Genomic DNA, 19,421 nt, shown 5'->3' with positions numbered 1-19,421 from the left:
TTAATAATGTCTTCACTACAAGAAATATAACTTAATTGCTGTAACTGATAAAAAAATAATAACAGAATCGCTTTAAAATCTTTATTTTTTACCATGTAAGGTTTATTCCTTATGTATGTTCGATCTAATTTTTTTATTAGTAGTATTATTTATTTATTAAATACATTTTTCTGGAATGTTGTCCAGTCTGTAGGGGGTTGTAAAAATAAAAAAATAGATATACCGTGTTGAGAATGATTAGATGCAGTAAATAAAATTAGCTTTTCAATTAGCTAGATCTCTAAAAAATCTGCAACATTTTCAGTTTTAGTTCATTTCACCAGGATAAATGATGCGGACAGTCTCCTTAATAAAACATAAAGCTATATTATCTAGCCTGATCTGGGCTGTTTGACAAACAGATCTGTTGAATAACATGTCAGTAAATTATCAGACAGCTAGAAACAGCACCCTTGTCTAAATAATAAACTAATTCATACCCCCAAGGTAAAAAGCACCAGGCTGTCTCTTCTATTCAAATGTGTGTCCCCAGAAATAGTATGCAGACACAAACGTCCAATCTGTGTCAGTAGTGGGGACCTGCTTCCCTTTGATATGAATGAATTGTAATTAATTTTTCATCTAAAGGGACAGCACATGATTCCACAGGCTATGGAGCCAGCATGTCAGAGATGGAGAGAGAGGGGGAGAGAGAGTTGTTGATGTCACAATGAGATTCAGTGCATGCATGAATAAGGTCACGGTTTGAGAGGTATGCCTGCAGACGCTTGCCTCTGTGCCAACAATCTTTATTCAGACTGGAAGCTGAATGCATCCGTCATCATCATATTATATCTCACAAATCCTACTCAAACACACATTTCATTTGTCCTCCTCACATATTGCTTGTTCACATGACTCGCTGCTCTCTTCTATCTAATCCAGCACACGGATACAGTACACTGAGATTGGTTGCAATGCAGCTCTGGTTATAGAAACATGGAGCAGTCTGCGGCTACATCAAGTATTATGCAAGGACTGAATATAATCTCTTTATTACTGCATTAGCATGTTTCCTAAAACAATACTTGATGTAGTCAGTGAGGGTTGATTGGATGTGTCTGTGTTAAATCAAAGGATTATGACGAAAGGATCACTATTCCTTGGTTCATCGACTATTCTTTTTTTATGTCGTATATTCATCTCTGTGGTGATATTGTGAGTTGCATCACACTGGAATTTACACAAAGGTAACAACAGATAACCATGGTGAAAGAAGTATTCAGACTCTTTAGTAAAATAAGAAATACTGCAATACATAAATAAGCCATTACGAGTAAAAGTCCTGCATCGAAAATGTAAAATGTCTATAAAGTATACAAATAAAAGTACTATGCAGAAAAAGTGCTACTGTGAGTGTTGTACTATTATATATTACATTGGATAATTAATACTGTTTTTCATCATGTGTATGTAATCTAAATCTGTTGAATAAATTAACTGTAAAATAGATGAAATCAAAAGTATATTGGTGTAAATATATCTCAAATATGAGTAAATTACATTCCATCACTGCAGACAACGGAACATATAAATGGTTGCTTTACTGGATGAGGTAATAGTTTACACACCTCTACCACTATATTTCCGATAAATCTCTATTTTCATGCAAATCTTCTCCATTCTCAATTTTTTTTTTCGCTTGGGATTTTCGACGTACTACGGGTGTAACGTGTACGCCCATTGATGAAATAGGTGTGTTTTTGTACAAACCCCGCCCCGTTTCGCCTTATATGGTCATAGAACTGCACGTTGATTGACAGCGGGCAGCAGCTGCTGAGTTGCTTCAGACATGGCGGAGGATACAGTGTAACTGGGGGATCATCGGCGGAGTTACGTGAGTTTTCCCAGCAGTGGAGTCGTCAGAGGGCGCCTTAGAGGATACACAAGGAGAGGAGAATGTGTTCGTCTCGAGCGTGCTCTGAGAGGAAGCCCAAAACGACCTGAAACTGCCACACGCGAGTAAGATGGGAACATGTATCGCTGTTTAGTGCAGTCAACAGCCCTGGGCAACAAATATGGCTTCTTGTGCCTTTTTCGATATGCTATAAAAATTGATCTCCCGTGCAACCTAATGCCGTGGTGGCTCCGGAGTTAAAGTCCAACAGTCGCTCGGTACTTTCGATCGGTGAGGATATTCCATCCGCTACGGGCCGTCTGGGGTTAGCTGGTGGAAGCTACGGAACTACCAGCGGATAGCCATGGAGCCAAAGCACAAAGAGTTGCTCGACCAGTGCCACCAGAACTTATTGGAGTCCATAACCGACGCGGACCGAGTGATCGAACTGCTGATAGTTTCCGGCACCTTGAGCCAACTCGACAGGTTCGAACTGGACCAGAACTGCTCGTCCAGCGCCGAGAAAGTAGACCACCTCTTGAAGATGCTGATGAACAAGGAGAGCGACCATTTCCTCGACCTGTGTGTGGCCCTGGAGAAGGCATACCCTGACCTGTACGCTGCCCTGTTCAGCGGCAGCAACAACGGCGGGGGACCCGTGGACCACTCCACCGGTAAGAAGCTCGAGCACGAGCCGCTCTCGAGCAGGCTTTCACTTTGAAGCTAAAAAAACAAAAAAACGAGTGCAGCAGCCTCTGCGTAGACCTAGCTGCGAGAACGCTCACAATCTGGGTGGTCTGGCGCAAGGAGCCCGTGTGTGGACGGCTGCACAAACAGCGAGGCTTTGGAGCTTGATTTGTTATGAACGAAAATCTGTATGAAATGGTAATAAAAGGTTTGCAAAGGGGGCAAGTGACGACGTTCCTTACAACAACGTTACCCATGCGTAAGTGTTGAGTGGAGCACTACGCTCTGTTGAATGTGCCCAACATGATGCACTGGACTGTGTCTGTTTTTTAAACTTAATATTCACTGTGGCCTGCAGGTCTGTTGCACGGGCTCGTGGTTATTTCTGTCAAGGACTATTTTGTCTTTATTATACTGCAACACACAGATTACAAAAAGGCCGGGTATGGTACATGTATTCTGTCATACTTGTTCACTATTAAAGGGGAGAAAAGCCCAGGATCAAGCAACACTAACTCCAGTTTGTTACCAATGGGCATGATGAGGTTATGGTACATTAGGTTGCCTGTAACCTGTTTCCATGACAACAGTCGTACCACTGACATGTTAGTCCATATTGTGTGTGTGTGTGTGTGTGTGTGTGTGTGTGTGTGTGTGTGTGTGTGTGTGTGTGTGTGTGTGTGTCCTTCTCATGCATGCATACAAACCTAAAGCACGGTTTGGATCAGTCCACCTCCCTGTTTTGGAGAGCAAACTACTATTTGTATTTAACCAGATTTCTCTTGCAGTCATTCAATTTGTCCTCAAAGCAACTTGCTTACGTTTCAGTGGTTGTTGTTGTTGTTGTTGTTGTTGTTGTTGTTGCACAGAGACAAAGGGAAACCAAGTGTAAAAGCCTTGTCTAGTTTTGCCTGTTTTGCTCTGTGTGAATGACTGAAGCCAGTGGCTTACACCCAAACCAGCGTCGTGCCCTGAGGGCCTGACTGCCTGACTGCAGGCTGAGCCTTGAGATCCCAAAAGTGGGGAGAGGAGATGCAGAGTAATGCTCCTTGTGTAAAAACAACCATGTCTTGCAGATCATTTTTGAAGCTTTATTTCAAAGAGACATTTCTGTGTACTTAAAAAAAAAAAAAAAAACACATTGTGATCGATATAGTTCACAGCTGCCAAGTTGTAGCGTGTTTTTCTGTCTGCTACCATCAAGCAGACCTTATCAGGTAATGCTGAGTTGGTGTCTCGCTGCTCTGCTGACTGGATCTCTAACGCTCCCTTAAGCTTTATTACTTCCTTGTATTGACTGCGCTGCTGCAGAATAACACTCAGCCTTTTATACACTGACAGTTGTTTACCTGGGAGCAGCTGGACTTGACAATGTGGATTTGGGCTTTTCTTCACACACACGCACCTTTTTTTTTTTCTTTTTTTTCTTTTTTTTTTTTTTTAATAGACTGCACCACCGGGCTGCTGAGTTGACCTGCCTAGTACTGGGAGAGAGTGAGTCTGGCAAGTCAGCCTGTGGTTATTCAACAGAGGATTAGGCCTCGCTCTCCTCTCTCTGGTGTCACCTCTCCCTGTGTGACATGCTTTATCACGGCCTTCTGCACTAGCCCCCCACACTCGTGGCCTCTTCTGTTTTGACTGAAGTGTTGTGCTTTTCATTATCTTTAGCGTAAGTCATTCGGCGGACGCGATTTAATGCGTTTCAACCGCACTTTTGAGAGAAACCCGAAGACAAGCCACTCCACAGAGTTCTACCTCCGGGCAAAGAGGCTGGTAGATGTGGCTCAGAGGGATGAACAGTGTGTCTGTGAACACCGCGGGCCGTGTGAAGATGGGGGAATGGGAGTGTTGATGAGTTATGAGATATGAGTCTTGCTGATAGCAACCTGCTCTCAACTCCTCCCCGTCTAATGCTGCCTGCCTGCTCTTGTTCTCAGATGCGCCTCCTTTGCCAGCTGAGCCTCTGAACACGCACATTACGTTATGAAATCATCCAAACTCCAAAGAAACATCCTTAACCCCCCCAAAGGAAAAGTGTACAGATGGTCAATTGTTGAAAGCTCAGGCTCTGTAAATTATTAGGGTTTTTGTTGGCAAATTCCAACCCATTTGCTGCAGAGAACACACAAACAAAATCATTCATTATTTAGTGTTGTGCATCTATGCGAATGTGTTTTGATTCTCCAACTCTGATCCTTCTCATTCTCTCAGAATATTGAGTATAACTGAAGTGATGTTGCAGAGCATGTTCCTGTGCTCGCAAACCAAATGTAATTCATTTCATAAATCCAAGCGGCTGAAATCGAGCTGATTTCACGCCTGAATCCGAGGTGTGCTCATCCCCTACATGGCGCTACATGAACAGTATTCTACCTGGAGGAATAGAGTAGTAGTAGTAGAGATGTACCTGCACATCCCCCCACTCTTTTCAGAGGCCTGTTACAGTGATTTAAAGTCTCTGCGACTGGAGGGCGATGCAATTCTCCCTGACACGATGCAGCGTCCACAATCTTCTTCTTCTGCTGTCTCTTTGGCTTTATTCTCTCGTGGACCGTCTCGGTTTTCTCGTTCCCGTTGCTTTTTGTCTTTTCTCTGACTCACCGGCGTCCATCCCTTTTTTTTTTTTTTTCTTTTTTTTTAATAAACTTTCTCTCTCTGACTCATTATGTTTTCTTCCCCCACTGAGTGGTTTCGTTCCTCGACACACTTAAACAGAGAGAGGGACATGCCAGAGAGACAGAGGAGGGTGATAGAAAGAGGGAGCAAGAGAGAGAGGGGGACAACAGGCCTTTTGTTGAGAAGTTGAGCAGGCCCAAAGTGCCCAGTCAGCAGCTTGTTCTGTGTACAGCAGCCTAGGACATAGGCGTGTGTGTGTGTGTGTGTGTGTGTGTGTGTGTGTGTGTGTGTGTGTGTGTGTGTGTGTGTGTGTGTGTGTGTGTGTGTGTGTGTGTGTGTGTTGGTGGAGAGGGGGGGCTGCTCTCCTCTCTGTCAACCAGTTTCTGTCCCACTCCATAAACCACAGTGGACAGGCAGGATGAATTAAGACCCTGATGTTCTCGTCATGACCGCTGCTCTTAAATATCTCCCATGGGTCTCTCTCTCTCTCTCTCTCTCTCTCTCTCTCTCTCTCTCTCTCTCTCTCTCTCTCTCTCTCTCTCTCTCTCTCTCTCTCTCTCTCTCTCTCTCTCTCTCTCTCTAGTCTGACTTTATTCCCTTTTCTCGCCGCATTCTTCTCGGTGCGTAGAGATGAAGCCATCGATTTCATCCGTCGTCAAACCGATGTCTTCTGCTTAGGCGCTCTTGAGCAGATCACACACATTCTTTATGAGTTGTCGGTGCGAGTTTAATTACGCCGCAGTGTCTCTGTGCAACCTGCAGCAATGCAGGCTTCAGTTAAAATGGGCCCCTGGTTGTCTTGTGATTTAAGCCAATAGTTGCTGCTGAGGTAACACCGGAACGGTCGGTAAATTATACAACATCGATCAACAGGAAAATTAATTTAAGGTATTAGAAATGCAACATCGTAAATATGTGTATTTTTTTACTCTAGCATTATTATCGGATGGCAGGTTTGTCTCCACTCTGAATATGCGATGCACAGCCAGGAGGCTGTACTGTGGAACAGGACTTCATTACCATTTTACACATGTTCCTCCGCTTTCTAATTACCCCACAAGGTAGAGGAAATGCCAGCCTCCAAATGTTTACCAGTGCTATGAAGTCATGGAAATAAACAGCTTTTTTCTTTCCATGTCTTACCACCTCTAGCAGGCCTTTTTTGTAGCTGTTTTGTGCTTTGTTCTGCTGTCTTCTCTGTATATCCCTCCTCTCCTCTCCTCCCGTTTTGGTGCCCTAGCTTTCTCTACCGCTCTCTGCTTGCCTCGTCTTTCCATCTGTTTAACTCTCCACCTCTTTATCTGTCCTCTCTGCACCTGCAGTCATTTGTCCTCCAAATCTCTGGCCAGGAGAGGCCACCTGATGCCTGCTCAAATTGAACCTTTAATCCCTAACAAATGATAGTGATGACGACAATTGTTGCATTTGGTAACTCCATGTTTTTTGTTTTTTTTTTATATTCTGGATGAGTGCTTCCTGTCTGCTAGGTTGATTTGAAGCATCTGTGTGATTCACTTGTCAGAAATCTGATTATGTCCATATTATTCCCTTCTCTTGGTGACCTTCTTAAGAAAAATACATTATAGTGCAGTTTAATCACTGAATTATCTCAACACACTATGAAAATGCTGTCTGAAGCAAGATGGCCTCCTCTGTGATTAAACATGAAAGGAATGTCACAAAGATTGCCCAAATTCCAGCAGTGGGTTTATTCCACACAGACGGGCTTTTTGGCAGCGCTTTGGCTCGTTTTAGTACAAGCTACAGTTGGTGTAGCAGAGTGTTTGGTGGACATGTTGCAGACATCTTTCACCTTTTTTTTTTTTTTTTTTTTTTACTTTTGACCCAACCCTCGGCACAGGCCAGCTGTTCAAAACCAAATGATGTCTCGTTTCTGCTGAGGCACGGCTCTTTGCAAAGAGAAAACCCATTATGGCGTGCTGATAATAGGCCGGGCTGTATTGCACTCAAGGGCCTTTTTTTTGGGGGGGGGGGGACTTTGGTGCTGCTCAGCAGTTCTGACAGGTCTGCTGGGTTGAAGGCTACGGACCTTCTTCTACACATCACCTTGTTTTTTATGCACCTCACGTCCCAGAGTGTTCACACACCCCAAACGACTACAAGGCTGCTTCTGCATCTTGCATTTTAATCTACATTACAACAGATTTTATTTTGAGACATGCCACGGGGCAGACTTGGACCTATGAGTGAAACAAAAGGTGGGTGGGTTTGACCAAAAGACATGGAGCTGTGAGTCAGGCGATGTGCGTGCAGCGGAGTAATCCTGCCTCATGGAGTCATCCTGTTGGATGTCCTCATGTTTATGCGTAGTGTAGACTCCTTAAATCGGATGATAAATCCTTTACCCCTTCACTGGCGCTTTGCCCGGAGTCTTGGCCCATGGTGTCATTGCCTGCCCCAGAAGAGACCCACTACATGGCTTCCTGGACGTCCCAGACTATAGGGAGGGGATTCAAGTTGTGTTTATTTGAAGATGCATTAAATTGAATGCAGAGTTACTTTTCAGAAGATAATCTTACTAACAATTAATTAATGCTGACATATACCTCAGCCTCACTTAAGCGCACTGTAAAAGGAGTGGGTGGTTTTCAACCATATTATTAGTGTTGCTATTATTTGCGCTTCTGTAATTTAATGGCAGTGAAGCTGAGGACACAAAAGGAGAACGACCACAAAGGCTATTTCGGTTCTGCTCGCCTCTTGTTTTTTTTGTTGCTTTTATGCTTTGGATCCATAGTGTTGAGGCTTGTCCACACGTTGCGATGAAGGGAGTTTGAAGCGGCAGCGTAGTCCCATCGCGATGATGATACAAGTTTTATGTTTTCGGGAGACGCTCTCATTGTCCGATAAGAGAATGTTCTGGAACTGATAAATATTTTAGTCTCAACCTGCCAGACTTTGCATCTCTCTTTTGATACGACTCTCTCCTCCTCCCAACAGCCTTCCCAACTCTCATTTCTTCTTTTCCACCATGCTGCAGAATGTACTATTCCTCTCATCCAGCTTCACCATGGCAACGTGTGTCATCTTGCTTTATGTGGTGGAGAACATAATCTGGTTGTCTGAAGCAACTGTTGGTTGCTGAGCACATCGCATGATGTGGTGGTGGGGGGGAGGGAGAGGGGGGGGGGGGGGGGCTGGAACCCCCTAGGTAGGGCGAGTACTCCCCTGACCTATTTAAATCACAGCGACAGGCCTTTGTTACTGTTGCCTCAGGTCCTCCACTGGAATATTTTTCACCTTTTTGTGTGCATCTCCTGATGGTAGTCGGTATGCTCACTCCCCATTATTACATTCAGGTCTAATTGTTCCTCATGAATTTGGTCCTGATGTATCTGTTTAGACTTTAACGTGAGAGTTGGGTATGATTTCTCAGGAGTGATCTGGCCCGTCTCGACTGTTTTTTGGCAGAGACCAGTGGATTCCCCCCTCTGTAGATGACCAGATCCATGCTGCCCTAATGGATGCCTGCTTTATTGATGCAGCAAACCTGTTTAGAAATGATCGGCCTCACCGATTGTGGCTGGTGCTAATTGCTATCGATGATTAAAAGCCTGTTGAAAAAGGCTAATGCCGCTGACCCATCGACCGCCAGATAGCTAGTTGGTAGCTGACATGCAAATCCATACTGCATTTTTTTTTAATCAAGCCCATGACACTGATGTAAATGTGGGAAATTTTGTGCACATATTTAACCTCCCAGCCAAATCAGATGGTGAGATACCGAGGATTGTTCCAAAATTGACCCGTTTCCCGGAGTTATCGCTCTCTCTTGATTGGCGATTGTCCTCTGTGGCAGAGATTACTCAGATTTTAATTTATCTGAGTGTTTTGGTTTCCAAATCACAAAATACAGCATTCAAGAAGCTACATTTTATAGCTTTTTCTGGCACAGGAGCTTTGCTGAAAAAAAAAAAAAAAGACTTAATCCTCCAGCTGAGATGGCATAATACCTCTCAGCGGCTCACTTCTTTAACTAAGAGACGTCGCCAGTCAGATACTGGGTTCAAAGAGTCAGCTTTTTGCTTTTGCAACGCAGCCATGGAAATGAGCATGAACCTTAGCTGCGTTGATTGTAGAGGACTAATGCTGCGAGTGGTTCTCATCACGTCTGATGGAACAATATGAAATCAAAGCTGTTTTGCTCCGAGCCCTTCGCAGAGTAAAAGTGTTGAGCATCAGGGAATGTCAGAACAGATTAAAAAGCCTTTTTGCTCCTCGTTCTGTTTTTTTTTTTTTTTTTTCTCTCTCCACGGTATCTCCCTCATTGTCCCTCAAACACCCTCCCTCCTTATCTCTTTTGCGACTTAGTTCGGCTATCTCCTTTCATCTGTCCTCCTCTGCTCCATGCCTTCCCCTGGTTTCCCCTCTCTGCCCCCCCTCTCCTCTTCCTCTGTCTGCCGGGCCTAAGATGGAGTGGCTCGGTCGCACAGAGCTCATAGTTAATTAGGCTTGGCCTTGTCACACATTGAGGGGCTGGAGCCAGAGTTGTAGCTAAACCCAGTGGGGAGGCAAGGACAGCGATGGAGATCTGGAACAGTTGGTGTCAATCTATTGCCTGCTGCTGACAAAGCCGGCCTCCATTCCCCTGCTCTCTTAAACCCTGTACACAGGGCGACTTTGTGCCTGTGTTTGGTGAGCAGTTTATCACTTTAGATTAGCATTATCTGCGCCTCGCTGTGCTGTTTTTAAGTTTAAATTTGATCGATTAATCAGCGGCAGATTGAAAGAACAGAAAGAAAATGGATCGGTACTCATTCTGATAATTGATTTTTTTTTTTGTGTTATTCTAAGTCAAACATGTATCTGGTTCTAGCTTCTCCAATGTGAAGATTTGCTGTTTTTATTTCTGTAAATTAAATACTTGAGGGTTTTGGACCAGACAAAACGAGACATTTGAAGATGTTGCCATGACATCTTTTAAACTGAATGATTAATACTTTAATCAAGAAATTATTCAGCAGAAGAATTGTTAATGGAGACAATTATTAGTTGCAGTCCTAAAAGTATGAATGTGTATTTTTTTTATATTAAAAAAATTGGTGTGCACTACGTACAAAAACCAGTTATTGGTTTTACTCACTAAAAGGGACTCTGGCATGCATCAGCAGCTAATTTGTGTCTTTTCCCCATTTTTCTTTTCAATGGAAGCGTATTCTAAAGTGTTCTGGTTTCAAGAGGACCTCATTCACTGAAGGTTGTTGTGTTCAGTGTCTTATTTCAGCAGCCACAATAATGCACCAAATTTAGATGTGTGGGAGTATAAAACCCATCTACTCTTGAAAAATATGGATAAAATTAGAGCTTTACAATAGATGATGCCTTTTGCAATAAGCACAAGTCGAATATGTGTCTTTAGAAAACATTCTGTCCGTGCTGTCAATGTTTATGTTGCCCTTTTGGAGCAGGGACTCTGCAGTATAATGGGGATAGGCAAAGCCTCTCCTATGGATTGTGGTAGCCCGTGTGAAATGTCCCCCAGCTTAACAGTGTGTACAGCTATTCAGATAGAGAACCATTCTCTCTCTCTCTCTCTCTCTCTCTCTCTCTCTCCTCTCTCTCTCTCTCTCTCTCTCTCTCTCTCTCTCTCTCTCTCTCTCTCTCTCTCTCTCTCTCTCTCTCTCTCTCTCTCTCTCTCTCTCTCTATGTGCTTGACATAAAAAGAGAAAATCCCATTTCAGCCGTGACATTCTGCCTGTGTTGCAGAAACATACAGGGACTATAGATCAAAGCAAGGCAGAGTGCACAGTGAGGGAGAGGAGGTTTAATGACGACGGTGGTCTGGAGTCATAATATAGAGCCGCTAAGAAGGAGTGTTGGAAGTTATTATTCCAAGTAAAAAAAATCGTACAGCTGTGCTGGGAATATGAAGCGGACTGTGTAATATTCATCCTTTCCACATTGTACAGGCAATCAATTCAGGCTGGTGTGTAATTGGTTAATCAATCTATCAGTGCTTTGTAGTTAAATGTATCTCTTGGCCATTTGTCTCTTGGCAGGTTCCACATACAGTGTTCTCTCCACTATGCCCTCTGACTCAGAGAGCAGCAGCTCCCTCAGTAGTGTTGGTATGTATAACGACCTACGATGCCTCATATACTGTGTGTGTGTGTGTGTGTGTGTGTGTGTGTGTGTGTGTGTGTGTGTGTGTGTGTGTGTGTGTGTGTGTGTGTGTGTGTGTGTGTGTGTGTGTGTGTGTGTGTGTGTGCGTCTCATGCCAGGCCAGACACGTTCTATACTATCTCCAAACACTCCATAATAAAAAGTCAGCATGGCAGCGTTTTGGGAAATGTTGTTTACGCCAATAATTAGATTAGGAAGTATATTTTTCCTTTTAAATCCCACATTGGGCCAAAACACTCTCCCGATGTTTTCATCTTCCCTTTAGGAAAGCATGCTTTCCTTTCTCTAGTTTTGACAAAGGTCCAAATGACTCAGCTGTGTTACATAAACCTCCAAAAGGGCCAAATGTTGAGCCAAAGATTGACATAATCCTCAGATTTCCTGCTGTGGGTGTTCTTTTCAATGAAGAAAACAACCCTGAAAACGATTCTTTAATGAGGTATAATGTTTTGTCAGAGTCTGTCTATTTGACGAAGTGTCAAGGACCCACAGTGAAAGAGAAAGTCCTTATAATAATGTTTTGCTGTTAAAACCATTCAGGTGGGTTTTTTTTCAGATAGAATTGAACAGAGCTTGTTATAGATACACAAGGCCAGGGTAAAAAAAAATAAGTCTCCTTCAGAACAGCTGCTATAAATGGAGTTATTATTCCTTTACAAAGACTTGGATGCCGAGGCAGTTTTTAATCAAAGAATTCATGGATACCTTTGTTTAAACCACACAGTAAGTACCAGAGATACAGTACATCACCAAATCCAAATCCCATCTTTCTGCCTTTCATTTTCATGTCAGAGATTACAGATGGTGTAGTCTTGTAAATCCAAGATCATTTTCAGCAAATTTACAACAAATTGTCACGGAAAACCCTGAAAAGATTATATAACAGGCAGTTGCTGCCCTGAGCATTGAGCAAAAACCAAACTCTTTTTGTTACTAATGCAGCAGTTTGTTGCGAGGGTACTCGTCAATAAGTTATGTGTCCCCATTGTCTCTAATAGCATCTGAGCTAATGTACATTATGCCCCTTATCTATGATGATATGCATTGCCAGGGAGCTTTTCCAGTGTGTTCTAGCCTCTGATAATGTGCTCACTGTCGCAGGATCGCCCGTTAACGGTGAAGCATCCTCCCCACCGCCAGCCATCAATGACAACCGGCCGTCCGGTGACAACCTGGACACCATCTTGTTCCAGCTCCGCCAGGTGACCAGGGAGAGGGATGAGCTCCGTAAGCGTCTCGCGTTGGCATCGCCCGGGACCACCTTCGACGACTGCAGGTGCAAATTCTGGCCTGCCTGCCAAGTTGTTATTACTGTTTTTTTTAAATTCCTCTGGTAGCACTTTTATTTGGCTGATGTCTATGAATCTGTCTACTGTGATCATAGATGCTTTTTTGCCTAAATGAATTAAATACATAAGATCCAACTGCTGACTCTTACCTTAGATTCATTGCTGTCAGAGGAGCAAAGTTTATCTCTGATAAAGTTTCCAGTGTGTATGATTTAAGGGGGATTAGCAGAAATGGCACATAATATTCATTGTTATGTTTCCATTAGTGTTTTCATTAGCTTAGCATGAGCCCTTCATATCCACATAGGGAGTGGGTCCTCTTCACTGAGTCCACTAACCCAAATACTGGCTTTAGATTGGGGCTTTTGCGTTTTTGTGGTACCTGAAGGCCACCGTAGCTCTTTGACACGCTTGGAAAGGGAGGGGTGAGCAGAGGGGTAATCGGTCATCTGCACTCTCAGTGCTAGATGCCAATGAAGCCTCCACAGTGCACCTTTAAAGTCTCTGTGATGTAGTTTGAAGTTTAATGTGCTCTAGTTGCCAGATGCGTCTTGTGCAACAGATGATACAAAGGCTGCTTTGCTTAAATCAGTGCATACTTTAAAAAAAATGTTGTTTACAGTTGGTCAGAAATTTCATTCCTATCTTATTCTCATATGAGTGGAAGGTCAACGCTGTCTTTTACATGCTGTGTTCAGCCACATTTGAGCACAAGGCTGCTGGATAGAGTGCTGATTCCTTGCTGCTTTTCTCCTTAAGGCCAAATTCCAAAGCCAGTCATGACTATGAGCGTCTGAAAAGTCAGTGCATGAGGGCCATGGCAGATCTGCAGTCTCTCCAGAACCAGCACACCAAAACACTGAAGAGGTGCGAGGAGGCTGTGAAAGAGGCTGACTTCTACCAGTAAGTATTTCTCACGACACCTATTTTCCCTTTTGTCGTTGCTGACAAAGGACTCTTAAAGTCCTTCTGTTTTAGATATTTACCTGAATTATGTACATGCAATATGTTTAGAATTCTATGCCAAAGCAGTGGTGAATGTGCGTCGGAACTCATTATTGTAGTGCAAATCTTGTCAGCGTAGGATGAACATTCTGTCACCTGCTGCTTTTCAGCATAGAAATAATTACATTTTATTGCATTGTTCTACTGGAATTGTAGCAAACACTGGCACGGTGTTACAATTAACCTAATTGAAAGAGCATCCCTTGGAGCTACAGCTGGCTTTCACATTGGCTCTACAAAAAAAAATACATGCGTAGTTTTAAAAGCTTGGAAATTGAAGCATTTATGTGATTGAATTATTCAGCCGAACGGCTCATAAGCTGAGGCAAAGTTTCTGGAGCATAGAGACTGATCATACGGTGTATTAGCTGTTAGTGTTTAGCTAATTAAAATATTTTCTAACATGATAGAAGCAAAAGATAAGTTGTCAAATTAAGTTAACACCAAAGCGTGCTCTTTCTTACCTATATGTGCATGTACAATGTATCTCCCTGTACGTACATGTGTGTTTGCTTTGCTCCTCATGCGTGTCTTGGTCCCCCCCCCCCCCCCCCCCCCCCCAGCATGCTGCACAGCCGCATCCTGGGCGAACAGACACAGCTGAAGGAGGAGATGGAGACACTCAGGAGGGACAACGGCCAACTTGTCCGAGAGCACAACCACCTAAAACAGAACTGCGAGGAGCTCAAACGACTGCATGGTCAAGACCAGAAAGAGTTAGCAGACCTCCGGCTGCAGCAACAGCAGGTGCAGCTCACAGACGTGTGTGTGTGTGTGTGTGTGTGTGTGTGTGTGTGTGTGTGTGTGTGTGTGTGTGTGTGTGTGTGTGTGTGTGTGTGTGTGTGTGTGTGTGTGTGTGTGTGTGTGTGTGTGTGTGTGTGTGTGTGTGTGTTGCAGCTGCCCAGATGTTATGAGGGCAGGGATTGCCTTTTGGAGATTTACTGATACTGCACAGATGCTCGCGCCAATATACACAATCGACTGCTTTTTCACAAAAAAATGTTTCGTCCTTTGCTACAGCATCACATATGTGTAATAGTGCTGAGGTTTTCGCCTCTTTATATTTCGAGGTCATACATTCTGGAGCATCAACCAATATTTTCGTACAGCACAAGGATGCTGTGACCTGTATTGGACCACTATGCAGTACTGTCTCACACAGCACCCATGGGAGCACTGCGGTGGTTAAGAGCACAGGGCAGCCAAGCAGAGGGAAATGCATGCGGAGCACTTTGAAAAGGGCAAGCGCAGAAGAAAAGGGCTCTGGCTTGGGCAAAGGGCACGCCGGCCCAAACCATGTAGCTACAAGATTGGTGTATATGCAGTGTGTGCTGTGTGGACGAGGTCAATACAGCCCTCGGGTCACAGCAGCTTTGTCAGGAATCAGGAGGGCGATATCAGCAAGACCTGCAGTAATGACACATACAGCCTCACGGAGAATGAATAATGCACTCTGAAGGACACACTCTACACATAAAACAGTTCATTTTGAAGGTCAGCCTTCAAGCATGTGTATAAATGCAGTTCTTGAAATGTATTCACAATAAATAAAAGTAATTGTTGCGGCAGTGATTTGCTTGAATGAGAAAAATAGAATCCTGCCTACACATTGATGCCATCTGCTGCTAAGGTGTGGCACAGCAAATACAGGCTTGGTTAGATTTCACCTGATGGCTCAACATTTTGGACACTAAGTAGTTTTATATTTAACTTATCATGTGGCTTTTGTTGTTCTCGCCAGGTAATGAGAGAGAAGGGCTCATCAGAGGTGTTGAACAAACTGTATGACACAGCCGTGGACAAGCTGGAGGGCGTAAAGAAGGAGTACGATGCCCTGAGCAAGCGCTACAGTGAGAAGGTGGCTAACCACAACACAGACCTGAGCCGCCTGGAGCAGGCCGAGGAGGAGAACCGACGGCTGCAGAAACAGTTGGACGCGTTGCTCAAACAGCGAGACTCGGCCATGCACTACCAGCAACAGTACTCCACCTCAATAAGGAGGTGAAAGCATTCATCACCTGCACACATACAGAGAACAGAACACATGGGATGAAATGAACCGGTTATATTTCAGGGAAAATATGTTGAAGTAGAAAATAATGTGGTGGTTTCAAAGGCTTGAATCAGTCTAACAGAGGAGGTGATGACCTGTGTACACACACACACACACACACACACACACACACACACACACACATATATAGAACCAGCACTGATATGAGCTACACTCAAGCTGCAGCCAGCACATAATTCCATATGAACATCTCATAAAATTGTTCACTGAAACGCTCACCGTCTCCCTCATCCCCTCCCCAGGTTTGATTCAGTGCAGCAGGAGCTGAACAAGTCCTCCGCTCAGAACAAGGAGCTGCAGAGGGAGATGGAGCGCCTGCAGTCGGAGGTGACGCGCTACAAGAACTTGCAGCTGAAGTCGGCCAAGGACTGCGAGAAGTTCAAGGAGGAGAGGGACTCCGTGTTCAACGAGTACCGTCTCATCATGAGTGAGCGGGACCAGGTGATCAAGGAGCTGGACAAGTTGCAGACGGAGCTGGAGGCAGCCGAGGCCCGATTGAAAAACACCTCCTCAGAGAGAGTGGTGGCCAGTGAAGAGTTGGAGGCACTCAGACAGGTATCAGGTTCCAGAATGTACCGAATAGACACAACTTCACTTTATGTATCAGGTCAGCTTGAAAAGTATTGCTCCAAAAATCCTCATGTTTCATCAAATAGTTAGGACAAAAGGATCAAACAGAAATTCATGAATGACATTATTACTAAAATGTTGAATGAAAGACTTGGACATTAGTTTTCTTGCCATGAGTTAAATGAGAGGATCGATACCACCGTCATATCTCTACAGTAAATATGTTGCTGGAGACAGCAGCCAATTAGCTCAGCTTAGCTTAGCATAAAGACTGGAAACAGGGAGGACTTCTTTAAAGTAATTTATTTTCAAAAATTGCATATATCAATCAATCACATCTTCCCTAAGAGACCTACTGTCCTACTGACAGTTACTGGGTGAACTTTTATAATATTTATATCAAGCTGTCGGGTTTTTAGTGCATCTGTTAGTGACTGAGAACAGGCGTCTACTTTTCAGTCAGTTGATCAAAGGGCATCTGTTGACATGGCACAAAAATAGTTCAGCTACACCGCCTGCTTTTTGAAGAATATTTCTTCAAAAGAGAGTTGAGATGCCGTCATTCCATTTTGCTCCCCTTTGTTCCCCCACAGGAGTTGAACTCGTCACTGGTGGACCGCGACAGGGCCATCTGCGAGAGGAACGAGCTGCTGGAGAAGTACTGCCACGAGGTAAAGGACAAGGCCGAGGCTCAGAAAGAGCTGAGCCAGGCCTGCAAGGACATCGAGATGGTCCGGGAGGAGAGGGACGTGGCCCGCAAAGAGAGGACGGAGGCCATCGTTCAAAGGGATCAGCTGCTCCGAGAGTACTATCAGGCCAGACAGGTAACTGCACCATAGAAGTGACAAGACAAAGTCAAAGGTTAGACACATGATGAAGAGCTTAGTGCATCCAGGGAGCTGTCAGTTGGGGGATTACAGTATGTCAGTGGACTGACCCTTCGGTGGATTTATGTCACACCCCTGTCTGCCCACTAGATGGCCCTCTTAACAGACCTTAAAAATGAGCTGTGGTTGTTGTCGTTTGAAAGTCACACTCACAAAGTTCACACCAGACACTGCTAACTCTAGGATACTGCAACTTTAGAAATAATCGTATTCCTGTACACTCATGTTCTTAGAAACAAGACTCGGCCACCCTGGACATGGAACGAGCCAATAAGGAGATCGAGATGCTGAGGAAACAGTATGAGGCCATGTCCCAGGAACTGAAGGAGGCCACACAGGAGGCCGAGGTGGCCAAATGTCGACGGGACTGGGCCTTTCAGGAGAGGGACAAAATAGTGGCGGAGAGGGAGAGCATAAGGTCAGTTTGCGTATATGGGTTTGTTAAAGACTCTCATATAATGTCGTAGAGAATCACTGGTTAATTCCTGCTCCTCCCAATACACTGTGACCTTTTATCCTCTCATGGCTTTCCTCTCCTTCCCCAGGACCCTGTGCGATAACCTACGGCGGGAGAGGGACCGGGCAGTCAGTGATCTGGCTGATGCCCTGCGTAATCTGGATGACATGAGGAAACAGAAGAACGATGCGTTGCGAGAGCTCAAAGAACTCAAGTGAGTCTTCAAAAATGGTTCTGAAGCCTCAGTTGTGATGGTAATTAAAGGGAAGACTCATACAAGCAATCCGAGGAAAATCCTCCTGCATTTGAGGGAACACAGAACAACATTGCCTCTCCTCGGCCAACTTGTTTGTGTTAAAGTGTCTTTGTCTATGTAAGCTGTTGTACTCAGTGTGAGGCAGGGCATAAACCGTGATATTCTGCCTTTGGAGGCGCCATGGAGCTCAGTTGTTTGGCTGGCAGTGTTTTCTACATCCCCAGATTAAAAGTGTAATCCCAACAAGCGTCAGTGTTTTGGACACTGGCACATATTTGGATTCTCACTGGCCCTATCACCCTCCATATGACTGTTTATATTGCATGTAAAAGCTCCCTCTGCTGGCTAGAGTCAATATGACAGTCATTTTTGAGTCATACGCAGTATGCTGTGACTTTGAGAGTTTTTTCCTCTATACTCTGTAAAGTGCAATGTAAGATTGGGGTTTTAATGTCACTGCTACCCTCAAGGCATGCCTCAGTAGGACACCATATATCTTACTGACAGCTGGCCATTGTGTGCATTCTACTTTTAGTTTTCTTATGCATAAATATACATTTGACTCCCTAAACCAGAAAAAGAGTTTGAGGCCAACTCCACATAAAAAGAAGGTCAAAACTTTCTAAATTAGAGTTATTTCCTCCCTGTACATGAAACCCCTCTTTAATTCAGGCTGGATTCTACACCCAGAAACATACACACTGTGCTTTTGGTTCGGGACATGTTTGACAGTATACAGACCGGTTGCATGTGATTCTTTCTTTGTGTTGTCTCTGCCCATCCATCCTCAAGTGACTGACCTTTGACTCTGTGTGTGTGATGTCGTCCTCTGTAAAGGGAGAAGATGGAGAGCCAGCTGGAAAAGGAGGCCCGGTTCTGTCAGCTAATGGCCCACAGCTCTCACGACTCAGCCATCGACACAGACTCCCTGGAGTGGGAGACAGAGGTGGTGGAGTTTGAGAAAGACAGGGTAGGAGCAGTGCTCAGCTCTTATTGGTGTGAGGGATTTGGTGACATGCCAGTCTCCTGAGAGCCAATGGAGCTTCGAAGACTGCCAAAACTTGATTATATTGAAATAAGTTTACTGACATTTTATATTGTTGCATTTACAGGACGACATGGATTTGAAGGCACTTGGGTTTGATATTGCTGAGGGGGTAAATGATCCGTATTTACCAGGAGATTGTGGAATATTTGTTACAAGGGTGGACAAAGGAAGTATTGCAGATGGAAGGTTAAGGTATGAGCTACCTCGTGAAGCTATCCTGTGTCCTTTTATGAACTGTTTACTAAATGCCTCATAGTCCCTCCTCTTGTGTTTTTCCAGAGTAAATGATTGGTTGTTGAAGATTAATGACATGGACCTGACCAATAAGGACAGGAAGCAGGTGGTGAAGGCTGTCCTTAATGGTGGCGGATTGATCAACATGGTGGTACGAAGAAGGAAGTCTCTAGGAGGAAGGCTCGTCACTCCTATCCACATCAACCTCGTGGGACACAAAGGTATATTAGAGCGCTAACTTATTTCGCTTGCTTTGTCTTGTTTCGTTGCTTTGCCTT

At 44.2% G+C, this 19,421-nt stretch overlaps 1 protein-coding gene across 5 annotated transcripts in view; it reads left to right on the top strand.

Annotated features, from left to right (window-relative positions):
* The first annotated feature begins 1,840 nt into the window (after positions 1-1,840).
* Positions 1,841-19,421, top strand: part of dlg5a (discs, large homolog 5a (Drosophila)) — a 33,625-nt gene continuing 16,044 nt past the window's right edge. For 3 of the 5 annotated variants that reach the window (XM_068721541.1, XM_068721559.1, XM_068721533.1), the window contains exons 1-13: positions 1,841-2,550; positions 11,200-11,268; positions 12,425-12,599; positions 13,372-13,515; positions 14,181-14,364; positions 15,359-15,618; positions 15,934-16,246; positions 16,855-17,085; positions 17,382-17,566; positions 17,694-17,819; positions 18,699-18,831; positions 18,974-19,101; positions 19,189-19,364. In XM_068721541.1, coding sequence (XP_068577642.1) covers positions 2,241-2,550; positions 11,200-11,268; positions 12,425-12,599; positions 13,372-13,515; positions 14,181-14,364; positions 15,359-15,618; positions 15,934-16,246; positions 16,855-17,085; positions 17,382-17,566; positions 17,694-17,819; positions 18,699-18,831; positions 18,974-19,101; positions 19,189-19,364 — 2,434 coding nt within the window. In that variant the 5' untranslated portion in view covers positions 1,841-2,240. The remainder of the gene's footprint in view (positions 2,551-11,199; positions 11,269-12,424; positions 12,600-13,371; positions 13,516-14,180; positions 14,365-15,358; positions 15,619-15,933; positions 16,247-16,854; positions 17,086-17,381; positions 17,567-17,693; positions 17,820-18,698; positions 18,832-18,973; positions 19,102-19,188; positions 19,365-19,421) is intronic. The other 2 variants (XM_068721568.1, XM_068721550.1) reach the window with 1 other exon arrangement.

Source organism: Cebidichthys violaceus, unplaced genomic scaffold (assembly GCF_023349555.1).
Source record: "Cebidichthys violaceus isolate CVI_PGR_0920_01 unplaced genomic scaffold, fCebVio1.0.p SCAF_10, whole genome shotgun sequence".
Classification (NCBI taxonomy): domain Eukaryota; kingdom Metazoa; phylum Chordata; class Actinopteri; order Perciformes; family Stichaeidae; genus Cebidichthys; species Cebidichthys violaceus.
Note: the sequence above shows the minus strand (reverse complement) of the source record. Positions and strands in the feature narration are given on the sequence as shown.